Below are 18,910 nucleotides of genomic sequence, written 5' to 3'. Positions count from 1 at the left end.
CGCATCGTTGACCACCTTGACAGACACAATCTGATGAGGACTAACCAGCACGGTTTCAGCAAAAGAAGATCTTGCTTGACGAACTTGCTGCACCTCTTCGAGGGAGTTAACAGGCAAATAGACAAGGATGACCTGGTCGACATTGTATATCTGGATTTTCAGAAGGCGTTTGACAAGGTCCTGTATGAACGACTATTTTGGAAAAATTGTGAGCCATGAGATTGAAGGTGAAATAATCACGTGGATCAAAAACTGGTTGGCGGATAGAAAACAGAGAGTAGGGGTAAATGGACAATACTTGGACTGAAAAAGCGTCACCAGTGGAGTGCCATAGGGTTTGGTGCTTGGGCCCATGCTCTTCAACATATTTATAAACATCCTGGAAATTGGAATGATGAGTGAGGTGATTAAATTTGCTGATAATACAAAGTTATTCAGAGTAGTGAAGATGCAGGAGGATTGCAATGACCTGCAATATGACATAAACACGCTCGAGAAATGGGCTGCGACATAGCAAATGAAGTTTAACGTGGATAAGTGTAAGGTGATGCATGTAACAGAAATATTGTACATGAATACAGGATGTCTGGTGCAGTACTCTGAAACCCCCCCCCCCCATGAAAGAGACTTGGGGGTACTGGTCGACAAATCGATGAAGCTGTCCCCGCAATGTGTGGAGGCGGCAAAAAGGGCAAACAGAATGCTTGGAATGATTAAGATCACAAACAGGTTATCATGCGACTCCCACCTGGAATTCTGCAACCAGCACTGGTCACCATACTTGAAGAAGGACATGGTACTACTCGAAAGGGTCCAGAGAAGAGCTACTAAAATGGCTAAGGGGCTGGAGGAGTTGTCGTAAAGCAAGAGATTAAAGAAACTGGGCCTCTTCTCCCTTGAAAAGAGGAGACTGAGAGGTGACATGATTGAACATAAGAAGTTGCCTCCGCTGAGTCAGACCAGAGGTCCATCGCGCCCAGCGGTCCGCTCCCGCGGCGGCCCATCAGGCCCATTGCCTGAGCAGTGGTCCTTGACTATTTTTTATAACCTATCTCTACTCCTATCCCTATCCTTAATCCTTATCTATACCCCTCAATTCCTTTGTTCTCTAGGAACCTATCCAAACCTTCTTTGAAGCCATGTAACTTGTTCTGGCCTATCACAGCTTCTGGAAGTGCATTCCACATATCCACCACCCTCTGGGTGAAAAAGTACTTCCTAGCGTTTGTTCTAAACCTGTCCCCTTTCAATTTCTCTGAGTGCCCCCTTGTACTTGTGCTTCCCCATAATCTGAAAAATCTGTCCCTATCCACTTTTTCTATGCCCTTCAGGATCTTGAAGGTTTCTATCATGTCTCCTCTAAGTCTCCGCTTCTCAAGGGAGAATAGCCCCAGTTTTTTAGCCTGTCAGTATATGAGAGGTTTTCCATACCCTTTATCAGTTTAATTGCTCTTCTCTGGACTCCCTCGAGTACTGCCATGTCTTTCTAGAGGTGCGGTGACCAATACTGGACACAGTACTCCAGATGTGGGCGCACCATTACGCGATAAAGTGGCAGGATGACTTCCTTCGTCCTGGCCGTGATGCCCTTCTTAATGATTCCAAGCATTTTGTTTGCTTTCCTTGAGGCTGTGGCGCATTGTGCCGATGCCTTCAATGTTGTGTCCACCATTACTCCCAGGTCTCTTTCAAGGTTACTTACCCCCAGCAGTGATCCCCCCATTTTGTAGCTGAACATCGGGTTCTTTTTTCCTACATGCATGACCTTACACTTCCCTATGTTAAAGCTCATTTGCCACTTTTTGGCCCACTCTTCCAGTGTTGTCAGATCCTTTTGGAGATTTTCTCAGTCTTCCGTTGTTTCAACCCTGCTGTATAGTTTGGTGTCGTCTGCAAATTTAATGACCTCGCATTTTGTTCCCGCCTCCAGGTCATTTATAAATATATTGAAAAGGAGCGGTCCCAACACCGACACCTGCGGCACCCCGCTTGTGACCCATTTCCAATCTGAATAGTGACCCTTCACTCCAACCCTCTGTTTTCTGCCTGCCAGCCAGTTTTTGATCCATCTGTGGACCTCCCCTTGTACCCCGTGGTTCCATAGTTTCTTAAGCAGTCTTTCGTGTGGTACCTTGTCGAAGGCCTTTTGGAAGTCAAGGTAAATGATGTCTATGGATTCCCCTTTATCCACCTGTCTGGTCACCCCTTCAAAGAAGTGTAATAAGTTAGTGAGGCATGACCTACCCTTGCAGAAGCCATGCTGACTTGATTTAAGCTGTCCATTGGTTTCGATGTGTTCACAAATGCTGTCCTTGATCAGCGCTTCCATCATCATTCCCGGGACCAAGGTCAAGCTCACCGGCCTGTAGTTTCCCGGGTCGCCCCTCGAACCCTTCTTGAAGATTGGCGTGACATTTGCTATTTTCCAGTCCTCTGGGATCTCTCCAGTTTTTAAGGATAGGTTGCATATTTGTCGAAGTGGCTCTGCTATTTCATTCCTCAGTTCCTTGAGTACCCTTGGGAGAAAGCCGTCTGGACCTGGTGATTTGTCGCTCTTTAGCCTGTCTATCTGCCTGAGGACATCCTCTTGGCTTACCTCTAGTTGGCTTGCTGTATACGAACTACGAGCTGTATACGAAATACGAGCTTGCTGTATGTTCGTAGTTTTTGCACATAACTTACCGACTCAATGAAAGACAGCATTTACCTGGTAATATGGTTCTAACCACCATTGTGTTAGGACATCACAGGGTTCTGAGAGCGGTATTATAATTAGCAAGGATCGATTTCTACTTGAGTCCTCATTTGTTGCAGTTGATATTACCTCTAGTTGGGCCAGCTTATCTTCCTGATCACCATTTACGATCTCTTCTGGCTCCGGAATGTTGGTTGTGCCCTCCCTCGTGAAGACTGACGTGAAGAACTCATTTAACTTGTCAGCCATCTCTTTTTCCTCTTTTACCACCCCCTTTCTGTCTCCATCGTCCAAGGGTCCCACTTCCTCCCTTGCTGGTTGCTTCCCCTTAACGTATCTGAAGAACGATTTGAAGTTTGTTGCCCCCGCTAATTTCTCTTCATATTCTCTTTTTGCTTTCCTTTTTTTTTTTTTATAATTCTTTATTCATTTTCATATTTTACATGAAGTGTACAAAATATTGAGTTACAACTAATGAATACACAATATCACTTTTATATCTATTACATAATATTCTGAACAAATTTTTTTTATCCCCTCTCCCACCCCCCACCCTTCAAGTACTTTCCAATCACCTTATACATATTGTATACCATATTATAACATGTTATGTAAAATTATTTTCACTACCCCCCCTCCATGTGTGCCATAAAGAAGACAAGAAAAAGAAGAAGATAAATCCTATTATTCATTCAGTACAATACTTGTGTGAACTCCTCCCCCTGCAGTCCATTGGAGAGATCAATCTGCCTGCTTTTAAATATCAGCAGCAGTGGAGATCAACTGCTTTTACACCTAAGCAGCAACGAGACCAGCCACAACCACCGAGAGCACACAGACCCGATCCTACCAAGAGTGTGAACTCTTCCCCCCATGCAATCCGCTAAGAAGATCGACTGTCGGCTCCGGGCGGCTTTCCCGCAGAGGAGAGAATCCTGCATTCACCGTGGGCCTCATCTGGGGCAGCCTCCTTGGAGCGGCTGGGGCACGGGCAGTGTGTCTGGGAGGGAATGCATGGATGGGAGAACATCGCAGGGGAGGAGACATAGGCATCCTGGGACTGTCTGCCAAGTCTCTTCCCTGAAGAAGCCCTTTCTGGAAACGTCAATCGCTCCTCCTAAACTTACTTGCTCCACTTCATTACTGACGCTGAAACCGTGGATTGAAGACAAAGTTTTATTTTATTTTTCTTTCCAGCTTATGATTTATCTTTAATCTTATCTATTGTTTTGCCTTTTGTTTTTGTTTTGTTCTATTTCTATCATTTAAATTTCTCCAGAATTCTACTGTTCAACGGCTCCCCCTTCTGCTTCTATTCCTTTCTCTCCTCTCTTCTACCTTCCAAAGTATTTAGATCAATGCTGTCTTGTTAAAATGTTTATTTTATTTTTATTTTTCCTCTAACTCTACTTTTCACTTCTCTATTACCCTCCAGGTACTTTAGTTAGATTGTGAGCCTTCGGGACAGTAAGGGAATTTTTCAAGTACCTTTCTTATTTCTAATCTTAATGTATATTTTCTGTAAACCGCTTAGAACCTAACGGATGTAGCGGTATATAAGAAATAAATTACATTACATTACATTACATTACTTTGTCAATGGCCCCCATATTTTTATAAATTTAGGATATGTCCCTCTTTGTATTGCTATTACTCTTTCCATTTTGAATATATGACAAATTGTATTCCACCAAAATGTATAATTAAGGTTACTATGATTCTTCCAGTTATTGGTTATATGCTGAATGGCAACCCCTGTCATGACTAGTAAAAGCTTGTTATTTTCTGGTGAAATTTGACTTTTTTTTCTCATCATCATTCCAAATAACACTGTATCATATGATATTGCTACATGATTTTCCATCAATTTATTAATTTGTGGCCAAATTGCATTCCAAAAACTTTTAATGTAGGGACAATGATATAGTAAATGATCCAACGTCCCAGGTTCCAGATTACAGTGCCAGCATTTATTGGACTTAGAACTATCTAATTTTTGCAAACATGTAGGGGTCCAAAAAGCTCTATGTAATAAAAAGAACCAAGTTTGTCTCATAGATGCTGACACTGTACATCTCATTCTCCAAGACCAAATTAGTGGCCATTGAGATGCAATAATTTGATGCTTAATCTCAATGCTCCAAATGTCTCTTAGACCATTTTTTGGTTTTTTATTCAAATATCCAGATATTAATTTATACCACAATGCGGCTTGATGCCCTAGGAAGTCTGCTTGGAAACATAAGAACTCTAAACTATATTGATTATTCAATGTTTTCCATTCAGGGAACCCAACCTGAATGGCCTGCTTCAATTGCAACCATTTAAAACTTTGTTTTTTACTAAGACCAAATCTATGTTGCAATTGTGAAAATTCCAGCAGTTTACCTTCCGAAATAACATCATTCAGAGATCTAATGCCTGCAATAATCCATTCCTTCCAAAGGATTTGAGCTCCGCCAATTTTAATCTTGGAGTTTATCCATAAAGACTGATTAGTTGACTTGTTTATTGGGACAGGTGTTAATTTACTAATAAACCTCAACGTTTTCCAAGTATCCATTAATATCTTATTTTCTCTGTATCTTCTAGGCATGTTGATACTTGGAAGAAGAACTAAATTTAGGGGAAACATAAGGCGCCATTCCAAATATAACCAATCCGGTGCATTATCTATCAGTTCTGGGAGGATCCAATACATACCCTGACGTAAAATATAGGCTTGATGGTACCTATAAAAATTTGGAAAATTTGCCCCTCCCTCCTTAATTGATTTTTGCAAAGATACCAAAGCTATTCTATGCGTTTTACCAAGCCAAAGAAATTTCGTTAAAATGCTATTAAGCTTTTTATAAAAGGACCCCTGAAAATAAATAGGTATCATACTCATTTGGTAGCAAACTACAGGCAAGATCATCATTTTAATAGTTTGAACTCTCCCCCACCAAGAAAGAACGGAAAAGTGTCAAATAATCCTTTTACACAATGAACATTTAAAGGTATAAGTTCAGACTTACTCCAATTAATTTTATAACCTGAAAATTTGCCAAACATATCAATTAATTCCAATAGACAAGATAAGGTAGACTCTGGATTCCTCAAATAAAGTAAAATATCATCCGCATAAGCCGAAATTTTATATTCCATATCAGAATATGGAATACCCTGTATCCCCCTTGCTTGCTGTATTGCTAACAATAAGGGTTCTAATACAACATCAAATAACAAAGGAGATAAAGGACAACCTTGTCTAACTCCCCTCTGCAATTGAAAACCATCAGATATCATATTATTAATATTTAATCTTGCAATCGGGAAGCTATACAATGTTTTTACTATTTGTATAAATCCAGAACCTATACCAAACCATTCTAAAGCCTGATACATAAAATTCCATTCTACCCTATCAAACGCTTTTTCTGCATCCAAGGAAACTGTAAAAGCCGGTTCATCCATTTTTTTTTATAAATTTAACATATGAAACAATAATCTAGAGTTATTAGAGGAATGTCTTTTAGCAACGAAACCCATCTGATGCGTGTCTATAATATGTGGGAGAGCTTTGGCTAATCTCAAAGCCAAAATTTTCGCCAAAAGTTTATTATCCACATTTATTAAAGATATAGGCCTGTAGTCTGAAACCAAAGTAGGATCTTTATTTGGCTTAGGCAAAACAATTACTATTGATTCAGCCATAGTACCTTTAATATCACCTTTTATAAGTTGTGTCTGATATAAATTTAGTAAATATGGGGAAAGGACATTTTGAAATGTTTTATAAAATTCTACTGTATAACCATCACCACCTGGAGCAGATCCAACTCTAAGAGATCTCAACGCTGTTTCTAATTCTTTTAATGATATAGTTCATCTAAACTCCGTTTTATATGATCAGGAACCTTAGGTCCAATAATTAAATCTAAAAAATTTTTACCATCTTTTTGCCTCTCCAAATATGGCTCGGAAGAATACAGGTCCTTATAAAATTTTAGAAATTGCTTTAAAATTATATCCGTTTGATTGGTTATTATACCATTATCATCTTTTATCCGATTAATGTTCTTCTTTTTTTTGCTTTAAGATAATTTGCCAATAATCTTCCCGCCTTATTAGAATTTCCATAATACATTGTCTGTTTGGAAAACAAGTCTCTTCTTATCATTTTTGAAACTAATTCGTTATATTTACCTTTTGCTTTCAAAAGAGCTTGTAATACATCATGTTCCCATTTGCTTACCAATTTAGTTTCTAGTATTTTAATTTCTTTTTCTAACTCTATATACTGTTTTTTAATCTGTTTCCTAACAAAAGCCGAATATGATATAATATGACCTCTCATAGTCGCTTTAAAAGCGTCCCATACATTTTCAATAGCTGTATCTTCCATTAAATTAATTTGAAAGAAATCACTAATTTGTGTTTTAAAATTTTCCAAAAATTTTTCATCCACAAGCAATGCATTATCAAATCTCCAAAGAGGTCTTCTATTTTCTAATTGATCTAATTGTAAATCTATCCATACTCCCGCATGATCCGAAATGATAATGGGATCAATGGAAGCCTTAATCACTTGCTGCACCTTATGTGATGAAATAAAAATCTAATCTATTCTTGAAAATGATTTATGAACCTGTGAACAAAATGAAAATTCCTGATCATTAAAATGAAGAATACGCCATATATCCTTCAAATCACATGATTGAACCAAATTATCTAAACCTAAAGATTTTATACTTTTACCTGGTTTTTTATCCATTAATGGATCCATTACAGCATTAAAATCTCCAGCCACCACTAAATTAGAAGCAGCCAGTGGTAACAACATACTCTGCAATTTTTTAAAGAATTCTGATTGATTCGAATTAGGGGCATATATATTGAACAATGTCAGGGCATTATTTCCCATACTTATATCAACATGTAGCCATCTTCCATGTGGGTCCGAATTTACTATCTTAAAATTGGCCATACACTTTTTATTTATAAGAACTGCTACTCCTGCTTTTTTACCCTCTGCTGGAGCAAAAAAACATTCTTTCACCCACCCACCCGTTAGTTTCTCTGATTCCTTTATATTAAGATGGGTCTCCTGCAGACAATAAACATCCGCGTTTTGCTTCTTTAAAAATGATAATACCTTTTTCCTTTTGATTACATGATTCAGGCCATTGACATTAATAGAAAATATCTTAAAAGACATAATATATTTTATACTCCTTATCATAATCTTCCTCTTCCCTTCTTCCATAACTAAGATCTAAAAAACTTCTCCCCATGGCACACATTCTTACCTCCAAATTACCCAATCCCTTATTAATCTTTTCCTTAATCATCCTAGTAATATCTTTAATATCCACCTTCTTCCCACCCCTCCCTCCCCAATATAATGACTGCTTAAGGACACACATTGGACAGTAATCCCAACTTCCCCCCTCCCCCAAGGCAACCAATATTTATTAATAACCCCTTTATCCTTTATTGAGACAAACTCACTACCTCTCCACAATATATCTAATTATATCTCTCTTCTAATCATAAAACCTTTTTTCTTTTTTTTTAAAGTAATTAATTAAAGTAAGTAATTAATTAATTATAGTAAGTAATTAAATATTTATTTCCTAACATTCCATTAATGCATTTTTATCATTTCACCAATCTCTAATTCATTCCCCCAACATTTTATTTCATTCAAGAAAATTCTATCAGTCATATATTTAATAAAAAGTATCATTTTCCTATATCTTATATTATCTAATCCTCCTTTAAATATCCAACAACAAATATCCATCTCTTCATATATTTCTGTTAAAAAAAACAAACTTCAATTTTATAAGTTTTTATCCTCTATTTGTATTTAAACATTTGTATTTCATTTTCAAAATAATTTTTTTCCCCCCTTTTTATATTTCCTCTTCTCCAAATTAAATCCAATCTTTTTAAAACTATATTATCACAACATCAATCTTTACATTCCTTCAGCTACCAATAAATTCTTATGTATCTTTCTTTTATATTATTCATTTTCCTTTCCCTTACTTGCATTTAAATATCATATAACTTTCCTTTCTATCATTAGTCCATTCTGCAATCTTTTCCTTATTGTCCTTTCATTCTTTACTTTCTCCTTTTCTGACTTATTAAATAAATAAACTGAACTTTCATATTTATTTCTTATCTCCATCCATCCACTCTTAAAGACTTTTGACTGCCAATTGTCATTCATTTTTTTTTTTTAATAATATCCTTTTAGTCTCAGTCCTGCTTTCTTCTTCTTCACATCTATTTATTTTCCTATTCAGTCTTCACTTTTCCTTTTGTGTTAATTTGTCCAGTCCTTTAATCCTTCTTGTTCATTCTTTACTCCAACCATCCATCTTTCAGTCTCCTAAAAGTTCAGTCTAATAACTTCACTTTAATGTCTTTCCAGTCTATCCTTCTTTCTTCTTTACATTCTTTTATTTTCTTTTTCACTTGTCCATTTTTATTTCCTGTTCTTTGTTGCATATTCTTCTTTTTCCAACAAACTAAAGTCCCATAGTTCTTTATATTTAATTTTTTGTTCAATATCCACCAATCCAGTCTTAGTATTTATCCCTTCATTTCAACACCCATTGTGCTAAAATGACATAGGTTCTGATTTTGAAAGAAAGGTCTTTAGTTTTTCCGGATCAACAAAATACAAAGATTTATCCCCACAAGATACCCTCATTTTTGCTGGGTAATATAACCCATACTTATATCCTTTTTCCTTTAATTGAGATCTCAGATCAAGGAATTTCTTCCTAATATTTGCTGTATTTTTAGCAAAGTCTGGTAAAAACCATATTTTGGATCCTTTATAGTTTAAGTTTTTATCTTTTTTGGCAGCATTTAAAATTTCTATTGCTTGCTGGTATCTTAACATCTTGAATATTAATGGTCTTGATTTTCCAGACTCTTTATTGGAATCCTGTGTGCCCGTTCTATTTCCAAAGGCTGTTTGAAATCCAACTGCAATCTAGGAATTAAATTTTCTAAAAACTGTATTGCATTTTTCCCTTCCAAATTTTCCTGTATTCCAAAAAGTTTTATATTCTTTCTTCTTCCACGGTTTTCGTAATCTTCCAGCTGACTTTTCAATTGAATTATTTCCAAACTGTCATTTTTGCATCTTTTTCCTTCACATTCTAAGCTCTCCATTTTAACTTCTAACTCTGTTGTTCTTTTATTAGCTACTTCCATTTGTCTGTGTATATTCAGGATTTCTTCCTTCAGTTCTGCCATATTACTCACAGTCTCTGTCAGCATTTGTTTGATTTGCCTCAGTTCCCCCATAACTTCAGCTTTGCTTAACTCCTCTGATACATCAGCAGGAAGCGGAACCTTATTCGGGGTAATTTGATCCTGCTTCTGCCTTTTCACAGCCCCTCCGGTTTCACTCTTACTCTGTCGGGTGCTCGCCATGCTCCCGCTGTCCTCTCCGATGTTTTCAGCCGAAAACAGTTTAAAAGGAAATCTTTATTTATTCAACGGTTGCCCAGGTAAGAGGAGCGCTGCGATCACACGACCATTTTGTGTGCACGCTAAGCCACGCCCCTCTTTTTTTTTTTTTTTTTTTAATCACTCAGTGGCACTCTTTCTGGTGTTTTTTATGCTCCTTTAGGTTGTCCTTTGATTGATCCTTTTTCCATTTGTTGAACGATGCTTTCTTGTCACTTATCGCCTTCCTCACTGCATTTGTTATCCACACTGGGTTTTTCGTTCTTGTTTTTTTGCACCCTTTCCTGAACTTGGGGACGCACAGGTTCTGTGCTTCGTGTACCACGCCCTTGAGTAGGGTCCAGGCTTTTTCTACGGACTCCATCTTCCTTGCGTTGTTGAGTTTCTTTCCTACCATTTTCCTCATGGCATCATAATTCCCTTTTTTTCAAGATAATGAAGGTAATAGGCTTAGTAGATAAAGACAGGTTTTTCACCCTCTCCAAGGTAGGGAGAACGAGCGGGCACTCTCTAAAGTTAAAAGGGTATAGATTCCGTATAAACATAAGGAAGTTCTTTTTCACCCAGAGAGTGGTAGAAAACTGGAATGCTCTTCCGGAGGCTGTCATAGGGGAAAACACCCTCCAGGGATTCAAGATAAAGTTAGACAAGTTCCTGCTAGACCAGAACGTATGCAGGTAAGGCTAGACTCAGTTAGGGCTCTGGTCCTTGACCTAAGGGCTGCCATTGGAGTGGACTGCTGGGTACGATGGACCACTCGTCTGACCCAGCAGCGGCAATTCTTATGTTCTTAGTGTATAACGTGCAAGCAGACTTTCCTCAGTCATCAGACCCTGGATCCCGGGGAATGGTCCTTGTCTCCAGAAAGCCTTTAGTTGTATATAAAGAAGTGGGATGTCATAGTTTCAACCTGATGGCATCTGATTTCAACAAGAAGGTGATTTAGTTCTTCAGCCAAAGGTGTAACCAGAAAGCGAAGGTCTAGATGTCTTTGTTCAACCATGGCTAGAGACAAGCTGCCTCTGCTTTTCCTCCACAGCCCATGATAGGCCGGCTGTTGTGCAGGATCAAAGTGCACCTGGAAAGAGTCATTCTAGTAGTGCCAGATTGGCCCAGATGAACCTGGTGCATCTACAGTTGGATCAGGGCCTCAGGTTTCCCTGACATCAGGTAAAATCGAAATTTCCCATAAAACAAAGTTTGAGATTTGCAAAAATATAATCTCAAAATAGCATTAAGATCTTGTTCAAATTAATAACGTGGCTCTTTCTGTATCTGAAGATAACGTAGATTCCAACAATTCAGTAACATTTAGGGTTTCGACCAGATTTAGATCTTCTGGACTAGCACCTGGTTGCTTCTTGGTTGGCAAATAATATATACGATTTAAGGGGTGAATGACTTGACTTCAATAGAGAAATTCAAAACTCCAACCAGGTATTTTTTGTACATTTTGAAAGGTGTCACTGAGATTTTGGAAAATTTAATAGGCATAAATTAAGCCTCCTATTGTGGTTTTCTAATTGTTCGATCTTCCTATATAGGAAACTAATCTTTCACAATCCTGTAAGCAAGCTTTTGTTGCAACATTTGGAGGTCACGAACAAATTTAATTTGTAGACAAATACTGCTGTTTTTAGGATAGGGGGACAGATGACAAACTATCATTTTGGATGAGGGCAAATAGAGTGAGGCATATCAGTGGGATAGGTTACCAGGATGGTGTTAAGAGGAGAGTGATCTTCTGAGCCTATAATGTTCAATATTCGTATTACCTTTTAGGATTTGCCTTGCATCTGACATTTTTTTTTAAATGTTTGCTAATTAGTATTCCATGTGTAAACATGTGGTAAACATTTTAATTTGTTTTCTCTTTTAAAGATAAATGACTCATCTTTTACAATGATGATCTTTGGTGAGGGATACAGTGAAGGCCAAGATCCACAGCAAAGGAAACCTAATGTAAAAATCTGTACCCAGGTGAAAGGACCAGGTAAAACCATTTTGCTACTCAAGTATCCTTTAAGCCAGGGGTGTCAAACTCAAATCACAAAAGGGGCCAAAATCTAAAACACAGGCTAAGTCATGGGCCGGATTTTTTATTAAGATACCCCCTTTGCTGACACACAGCGTGGGCGCCAGCGGCTGCTCTGACACTCACAAGACTTCTGTGAGCATTGGACCAATCGCCGCCGCTGCCAAAACCCACACTGGGCGCCAGCAAAGGAGGGGGTTAGTCTTAGTAGAAGTATAGGGATTCAACCTCTCCAACACCACGCTGGCTACAAAATAAATAAAAAAGACTTTTCCTCTCTTTTAGGTCCTAGTTCACGCTTGCTCTTTAACACTAGCTCTGGCAGGATATACATTTCAAATCTGACATATTGTAATCACAAAATAGAAAATAAAATTATTTTTTCTACCTTTTTGTTTTCTGGTCATTTTGCTTTTAGTCCCATTTTCTCTTTCTGATTTTGTCTATCTTCTAATTCTCTTTCCAGTGTCTGCTGTTCATTTTTTTTTCTCCTCTTCTCTCTTGCTCCAGTCCCTGTCTCCAACATATTGATTTTTCCCTTTCAACTTTTCTCTTATTTTCTTTCCTGCCTCTGTCCACTCAAATCTCACCCTCTTTCTCATCCTTCTCCTTTTTAATTTTTCAACTACCTATCAATTTTTCATCTCCAGATCCAACTTCTCTCCCTTTCTCTTCCCAACTGCCCCCATCCCATCTCTCCCCCTGTCTGCCTGCCTGCCTGCCTCCCTCCCCCCATGTCCACCATTTCTCCCTTTCTCTTCCCAACGGTTCTCCCTTCAAGTATTCTTTTCTCTCTTTCTCCACACTACCTCAGGTCCAACCTCTCTCCCTTCATCTTACTCTCTTCACAGCCCAGCATGCCTTTCCCTCCAGCGCCAATCCCTCTCTCCTCACAGCACAGTGTCTTTCCCTCCAGCACCAGTCCCTCTCTCCTCACATCCCAATGTCTTTCCCTCCAGCACCGGTCCAATGTCGCCGCCAAGCTGAGGAGTCTGCTGGCCTCGGCAATTCGGCAATGGTGTATTTTGCTCCCCTTCCTGCTTTTCACCTGCCGGGTCTGTCTCCAATGACACACAACTTCCTGTTTCCGGGAGGAAGACAGGAGGGAGAGCCACAGACAACGCTGCCGAAGCCAGCAGACTTTCTGGCGTGATGGCGGGCGGGAGGGAGGACATGCTGGGCTGTGAAAAGGGGCAGTTCAGGAGCATTGCTGCGAGCCACATAAAAAGACCAGGCGGTCTGGATTTGGCCCACCTGGCCTTGTGTTTGACACACGTGCTTTAAGCAGTCTGTATCTTGTATGCCTATCTGTATACATTGATATACAGGTTATTTTCTATTATACAGTCATGCTAGAAGAAAAAGAAGTTGGGAGGTGTTCTAAGAATCGTATTGGAATTCCAGCTAGCAGAACAGTGCAAGAAAGCAATGGTCAGTCTTGCAGGAATGCTAAAGTACATAGGAAGAGACATAATAGAAAAGGCATCCCCTGAGTCAAGAAAGGATATAGACACTGGTGGCAGGCTACCAAAATGGTACAGACTCATACTTAAGAACACAGTTGCGGTTTCATTTGATTTCACTGAGCAGTATTTCCAGTGGCATAGACTCCTACACTTCTGTTGCAGATTCAGGAATGATGCATGGCCACATTAAGAACAGTGTGTGATTGTGCATGCTGTACCTTAGAGGGAACACTGTAGGACAGTTGGCCCTTTTGTCAGCTGGGAGCAGAGGTAAGCAGAAAGAATCTTAATCTACAAGTTCGGAGTTACATACAAATCCGATTTAAGAATATCGTTAAAAACGTATCTCATTCTTAACCTGGGAACTACCTTAATATTCAAATACCTCAAAAGTATATGTAATGCAGAAGATGAAAACTTCAGATTCAAGGAATTCCTTTCCTCTTGAAAAATAAGTCATATGAAGCCCCATAGAAGTAAACGTAGGAGTAGCAGTTGTAAATATATTTTTCCGGAGATGAGCAGGGGAAATGCAGGCACACTTGCTGGTGAAGTCCTTCGACTGAGCCGGTGTGCCGGTGCTCTCTCCTGTATTCAGTAGGGTGTTTGGGATTTTTGGCATTTTTTTTTTTTTTATATACTACTGAGCATGTGGAGACATCTTGTCTCTCGAGCTCCACCCCTGGAATTCAGTTTTTATTTAACCTGGTTCTGCACAGGTCAACATGGACAAGTCTGAGTTTATGGGAGTACATCTGAGCGCTGAGGATGAACAAAGGATAGGGCCAGTATTTCCTTTTAAAATAGCTGGGCTTCAAATTAGATATTTGGGGATTTACCTACCACATCAATTGAACCAGTTGTATCAGTGTAATTATGAGTGGATAATGCAGCAGGTATAGTCTGATCTCCAAAGTTGGAAGGGATTATGGCTTTCTTGTTGGGGTAGAATAACCGTATTGAAGATGAATGTTTTGCCAGGGCTCTTGTTTTTGTTCCAATCTCTACCTAAACAGATGCCAAAAGGGCTCTTGCACAAGTTACAGGGAGAATTTTCTACATTTATTTGGGGGGCAAATCTCCTAGATTGAGGAGGAAAACTCTTTGGGCTACAAGAGAACAAGGGGGTAGAGCTGTTCCTCATTTGCAGTGGTACTATCTAGCTGCACAATTAAGGTTTATTTTAGATTGGTCAATTTCAGATACCAGCCCTGGGTTCAGCTTGAACAATCCTTTATGGGCCCCCAGTCCTTAAAACGATGGATGTGGGCTTCATATCCTACTCGGGAGAGATTACGCCAAGTGACCAACCCTTATGTGTGGCATTTGCTAGAGCTTTGAGGAAAATTGAGAATGAAGTGGGGAGGAAGGGGTAGGATATCCACTCTAGCTGCTCTTAGGGAAGAACCAACCTTTACTGTGGGGAGGGACAGTGGGGTCTATGCTAGATGGGAGGAATTAGATCTCCGGATGTTTAGGGATTTCCTATCTGGAAACCGGATGATAGCCTTCCCTGTCCTACAGGATCGTTATCAGATCCTTTCTGGGGATTTTTTTACAATACACTCCTCCCTCTGTATTTGCGGTGGTTAGGGGCGGAACATAGCTGCGAATAGGAAAAAACCATGAATAACTTTTTTTGTTTGTGGTTTTTTGTAACAGCCACCATTATTAATCTTGAAACTTGCAATTTTGGGTAATAACAATATTTATTGCATAACAATACAGTACAGTAGTGTACAGTAATAATCTCAAGAAGGTAAAAAAAGTTAGATACTGGAATACCTGTACTTAAAAAATACTCAGGCAGTGTCTTCATCCTCATCGTCCTGTACAAATACTGCAGGAGGAGGAGATGAAGAGGATAAGTGAGCACTAGGCAAGCAGAGATTTTCAGGCTGATAGCATGCAAGCAGCAATTTTCTCCATGCATGCTGGGAAGCAGCTTTTTTCCTCTGTTTACGCTGGGAAGTAGAATTTTTCTATGTGGAAGCTGTGAAGCAGCGATTTTTGAAGATGAAAGATTTAAAGCGGTGGTTTTTATCAATGCACACTGGGAAGCAGCAATTTTGAGGGTGAATGCTGGTAAGCGCTAAACTTGTTTTTTATCGGTACAGTACAGGTACTTTAATCATGATGTAATTTTTGGGGGAGGAGTCAGCATGCGAAAAATCACGAATAAGCAAAACCGTGAGTGCTGAAACTGCGAATACAGAGGGAGAAGTGTATATTCAACTTCGTCATTTCATGCAGAGGCAGGGCTTGTTGGATTCTTCTCCAGTACCCTCAGAGTATTTATAAAATTTATGGGTCTTATTGGGTAGAGTGTCATGGCTGATTTCAGTGATTTATGCTTACTTTCAGGGTGGGGAGAACTTTAGTTGTCCTTTATAAAGCAAAATGGGAGACAGACTTGAATCAATCCTTTACAGAAATCCAATGGCGTATCATTTGTTTGGCCTCAACTTGTGTATTGGTACAGGAAAATGCATACAAGGTACTGCCTAGAGATGGTATCTTACCCCAGCACGTTTACACACTATGTATCCTTTGGTGGTAGATAAATGCTGGAGGTGTGGTACACAGGGGGGAACATTTTTATACATTTGGTGGACATGTGCATGTATTTAAACTTTCTGGACTCAATTGACGACAATTGGTGAGATGGATTGGTGGTCTGGTACTTCTCACGCCACAGTGTTGTTTGTTGGGGCTCACTAATGAGAGATGTTTGGAGTGGCACAGCCGGTTGCTTCGCCAAGGGTTGGCGGTGGCTAAATGCCTAATTGCACTGCATTGGAAGGACCAGGAGGCACCCTTCATAGTTGAATGGAGGGCCCGTCAATAATATATAATTCATTTGGCATGTATAACATCTAAACATAGGACTTTGAAACCCAATGTAAGGACTGGTTATTGATTCTACAGAAAATTAGTAACTAATTGATGTTGTAAAATGGGGAGGGGGAGTTGCTCTTATTAGATAGTAGTTTAGATAAGTTGGTATATATTAGCCTGTCAAGATGTCTTTTAATGGAGAGAAGAGCTGGGGGAGGGAGGGAGGCTAGGGAAATAAATAATTAAGGAATATATGGGGTGCACAGTTTCTATTGTTGTATGATGATGCATCTATGAACGATATATTTTGCTTACTGTAGTGTATGCAACCATTTTTCTTTTTCTTTTGTATATGTTCATTGAACAATCTGCTAGTTGGTGTGTTTTGGTGCTATTTTGTTGCCGTTCATCCCAACGTATGCATATATGCTCTTTTCTTGAAACCTTAATAAAAATTTATTGAAACAAAAAAAATTCTACATTTTCAACACTCCATATTAAAACATTGGACACAGCCTCTCCGGAAGACATTCCTAATCTCCATATGGCATTACAAGAATTGACTTTCCATTTGATAAAGACCAACTATGATGCCTCTGATATGAGCTCTAGAACAGCTGCAGTTGCCATTGCAGCTCGTCGCACAGCTTGGCTCAAAAGCCTCTGACCTCAGGGAAGACCTTCATGAAAGAGTGGCAGATGCGTCATGTCTGGGAGATGACCTCTTTGGTGGAAAAAGTGAAGGCTACTGTTACTCAAATCACAGAGGATTCCACAGCCATGCGAGAACTCTCAGCACATCCTCAGGATCAGTCTCAGCCTTTCTGCAGATCTGCTTCTGTGTTGTCATACAGAAGGTCATACCATCAACTCCTTATAACAAAACTGCTCCTTTGATATCTCAATCTTAATTTCCACAGAAACAACATTCATGGGACCACAAGCAACACTAGCTACCCAACTCCCTTCGCTTAAACCTACTCCTAGTTTTTGACCTGCTACCCGGTGGGGTGGGGAGGGGAGAAGCTAATCCTTTTTTTAACTGCATGGCAAGAAATCACCACAGACAATTGAGCTCTAACAATAATTTTGCAAGGATACTCTCTCAACTTCCTTCACAATATCCCCTCTCATTTTCCCCCCACCATCCAACATTCCACATTATCACATCCCTCAGCTGGCAGAAGAAATCTCCCTGTTGCTTCAGAACAATGCGATCAAAGAGGTTCCCAAACAACATTACCAGGGACTCTACTTTAGATTTTTTTCATCCCCCAAAACTAGGCAAGGTCTTTGACCTATTCTCAATCTGCGTCTCTTAAACAATTACCAGAAAAGTTTTGCATGATTCACTTCCAGCAATACTGCCACTTCTCAGACAGAATGATTGGTTAGCTGTCTTGGATCTCAAAGATGCCTACACGTGCATCCCTATTCATCCTTCCCACTGGAAATCTCTAAGATTTCTGTTTCTCGACAAACATTGGAAACTACAGTGTTCTTGACTTTCTTTTTATTTCTTTCAAAAATCTTCAAGCAGTGTTAAACTGGTCCACATTGATCACATTGAGATTTGATGGACCTGACACAGGCCATGTTTCATCAAACAAGCCTTCTTCAGCTGTACTCCTGGCCACCTGTTCGGCACAGACTATAGTTTAGAGTGCCTGTGGGGTCTGCTCTCTTGATACAGCTGGTGAGCTGTGAGAAGTAAAAAAACAAAACAAAAAACCCCCACAAGAAATAAAAGGAGCATAAAGTGGCCCTGAGGCTGCTATTTGTACAGCGTTGTGCATGAGTTTAGGCACATTCAATATGAGCGCTTCAAAAAACATTATCAATGTATTTCTACCTTGAAATTTAGTGTATGTATTACTGTATATGTACATGGCAGTATTTCTATAGTGTTAAGTAGTAGGACTACAGCAGTGAATTGCAAACTGTGTGTGCTGCAGTGAGATTGCAGGTGTGCTGCAAGGCACCGGCGCCAGCTGACTGCCTAAAGAACATGCCTCTCATGGAGAGAGACACGTCCTGTAGACAGTCAGCCGACGCCTCTCCGTGTCACTCCTGTTGAGCACCCCCCTCTCCCCCACTGATGGCTTAGGGCCTTCCCGCATGTGCAGACATCAATTTGGAGTCTGTCTGCACACTTCCAGGTGCCCTCCAATCCTGTTTGTGCCACGGCTCTAGAAAGTTTGCGAGACACTGGACTACTGTATCTAACTCTTCTACATATCTTTCTTTACAGAGGCTGGCTATGTTGCTACTCCAATAGCTATGGTACAGGCAGCAGTTACGCTTTTAAAGGAAAGAAGTTCTCTACCTTTAAAGTAAGGGTTTTTTTGTCTTTTTTTTTTTTTTTTTTCCCCCTTTATTGCCTTCCCATTTGTTTTG

At 39.6% G+C, this 18,910-nt stretch overlaps 1 protein-coding gene across 2 annotated transcripts in view; it reads left to right on the top strand.

Moving 5' to 3' along the window:
• SCCPDH (saccharopine dehydrogenase (putative)) overlaps positions 1-18,910 on the top strand; it is a 130,060-nt gene that overhangs the window by 88,572 nt on the left and 22,578 nt on the right. For both annotated transcript variants that reach the window (XM_033939548.1, XM_033939547.1), the window contains exons 10-11: positions 12,056-12,167; positions 18,765-18,846. In XM_033939548.1, coding sequence (XP_033795439.1) covers positions 12,056-12,167; positions 18,765-18,846 — 194 coding nt within the window. The remainder of the gene's footprint in view (positions 1-12,055; positions 12,168-18,764; positions 18,847-18,910) is intronic.

This window comes from Geotrypetes seraphini, chromosome 3 (genome assembly GCF_902459505.1).
Source record: "Geotrypetes seraphini chromosome 3, aGeoSer1.1, whole genome shotgun sequence".
Classification (NCBI taxonomy): Eukaryota; Metazoa; Chordata; class Amphibia; order Gymnophiona; family Dermophiidae; genus Geotrypetes; species Geotrypetes seraphini.
This window is presented reverse-complemented; position numbering and strand designations above follow the sequence as displayed.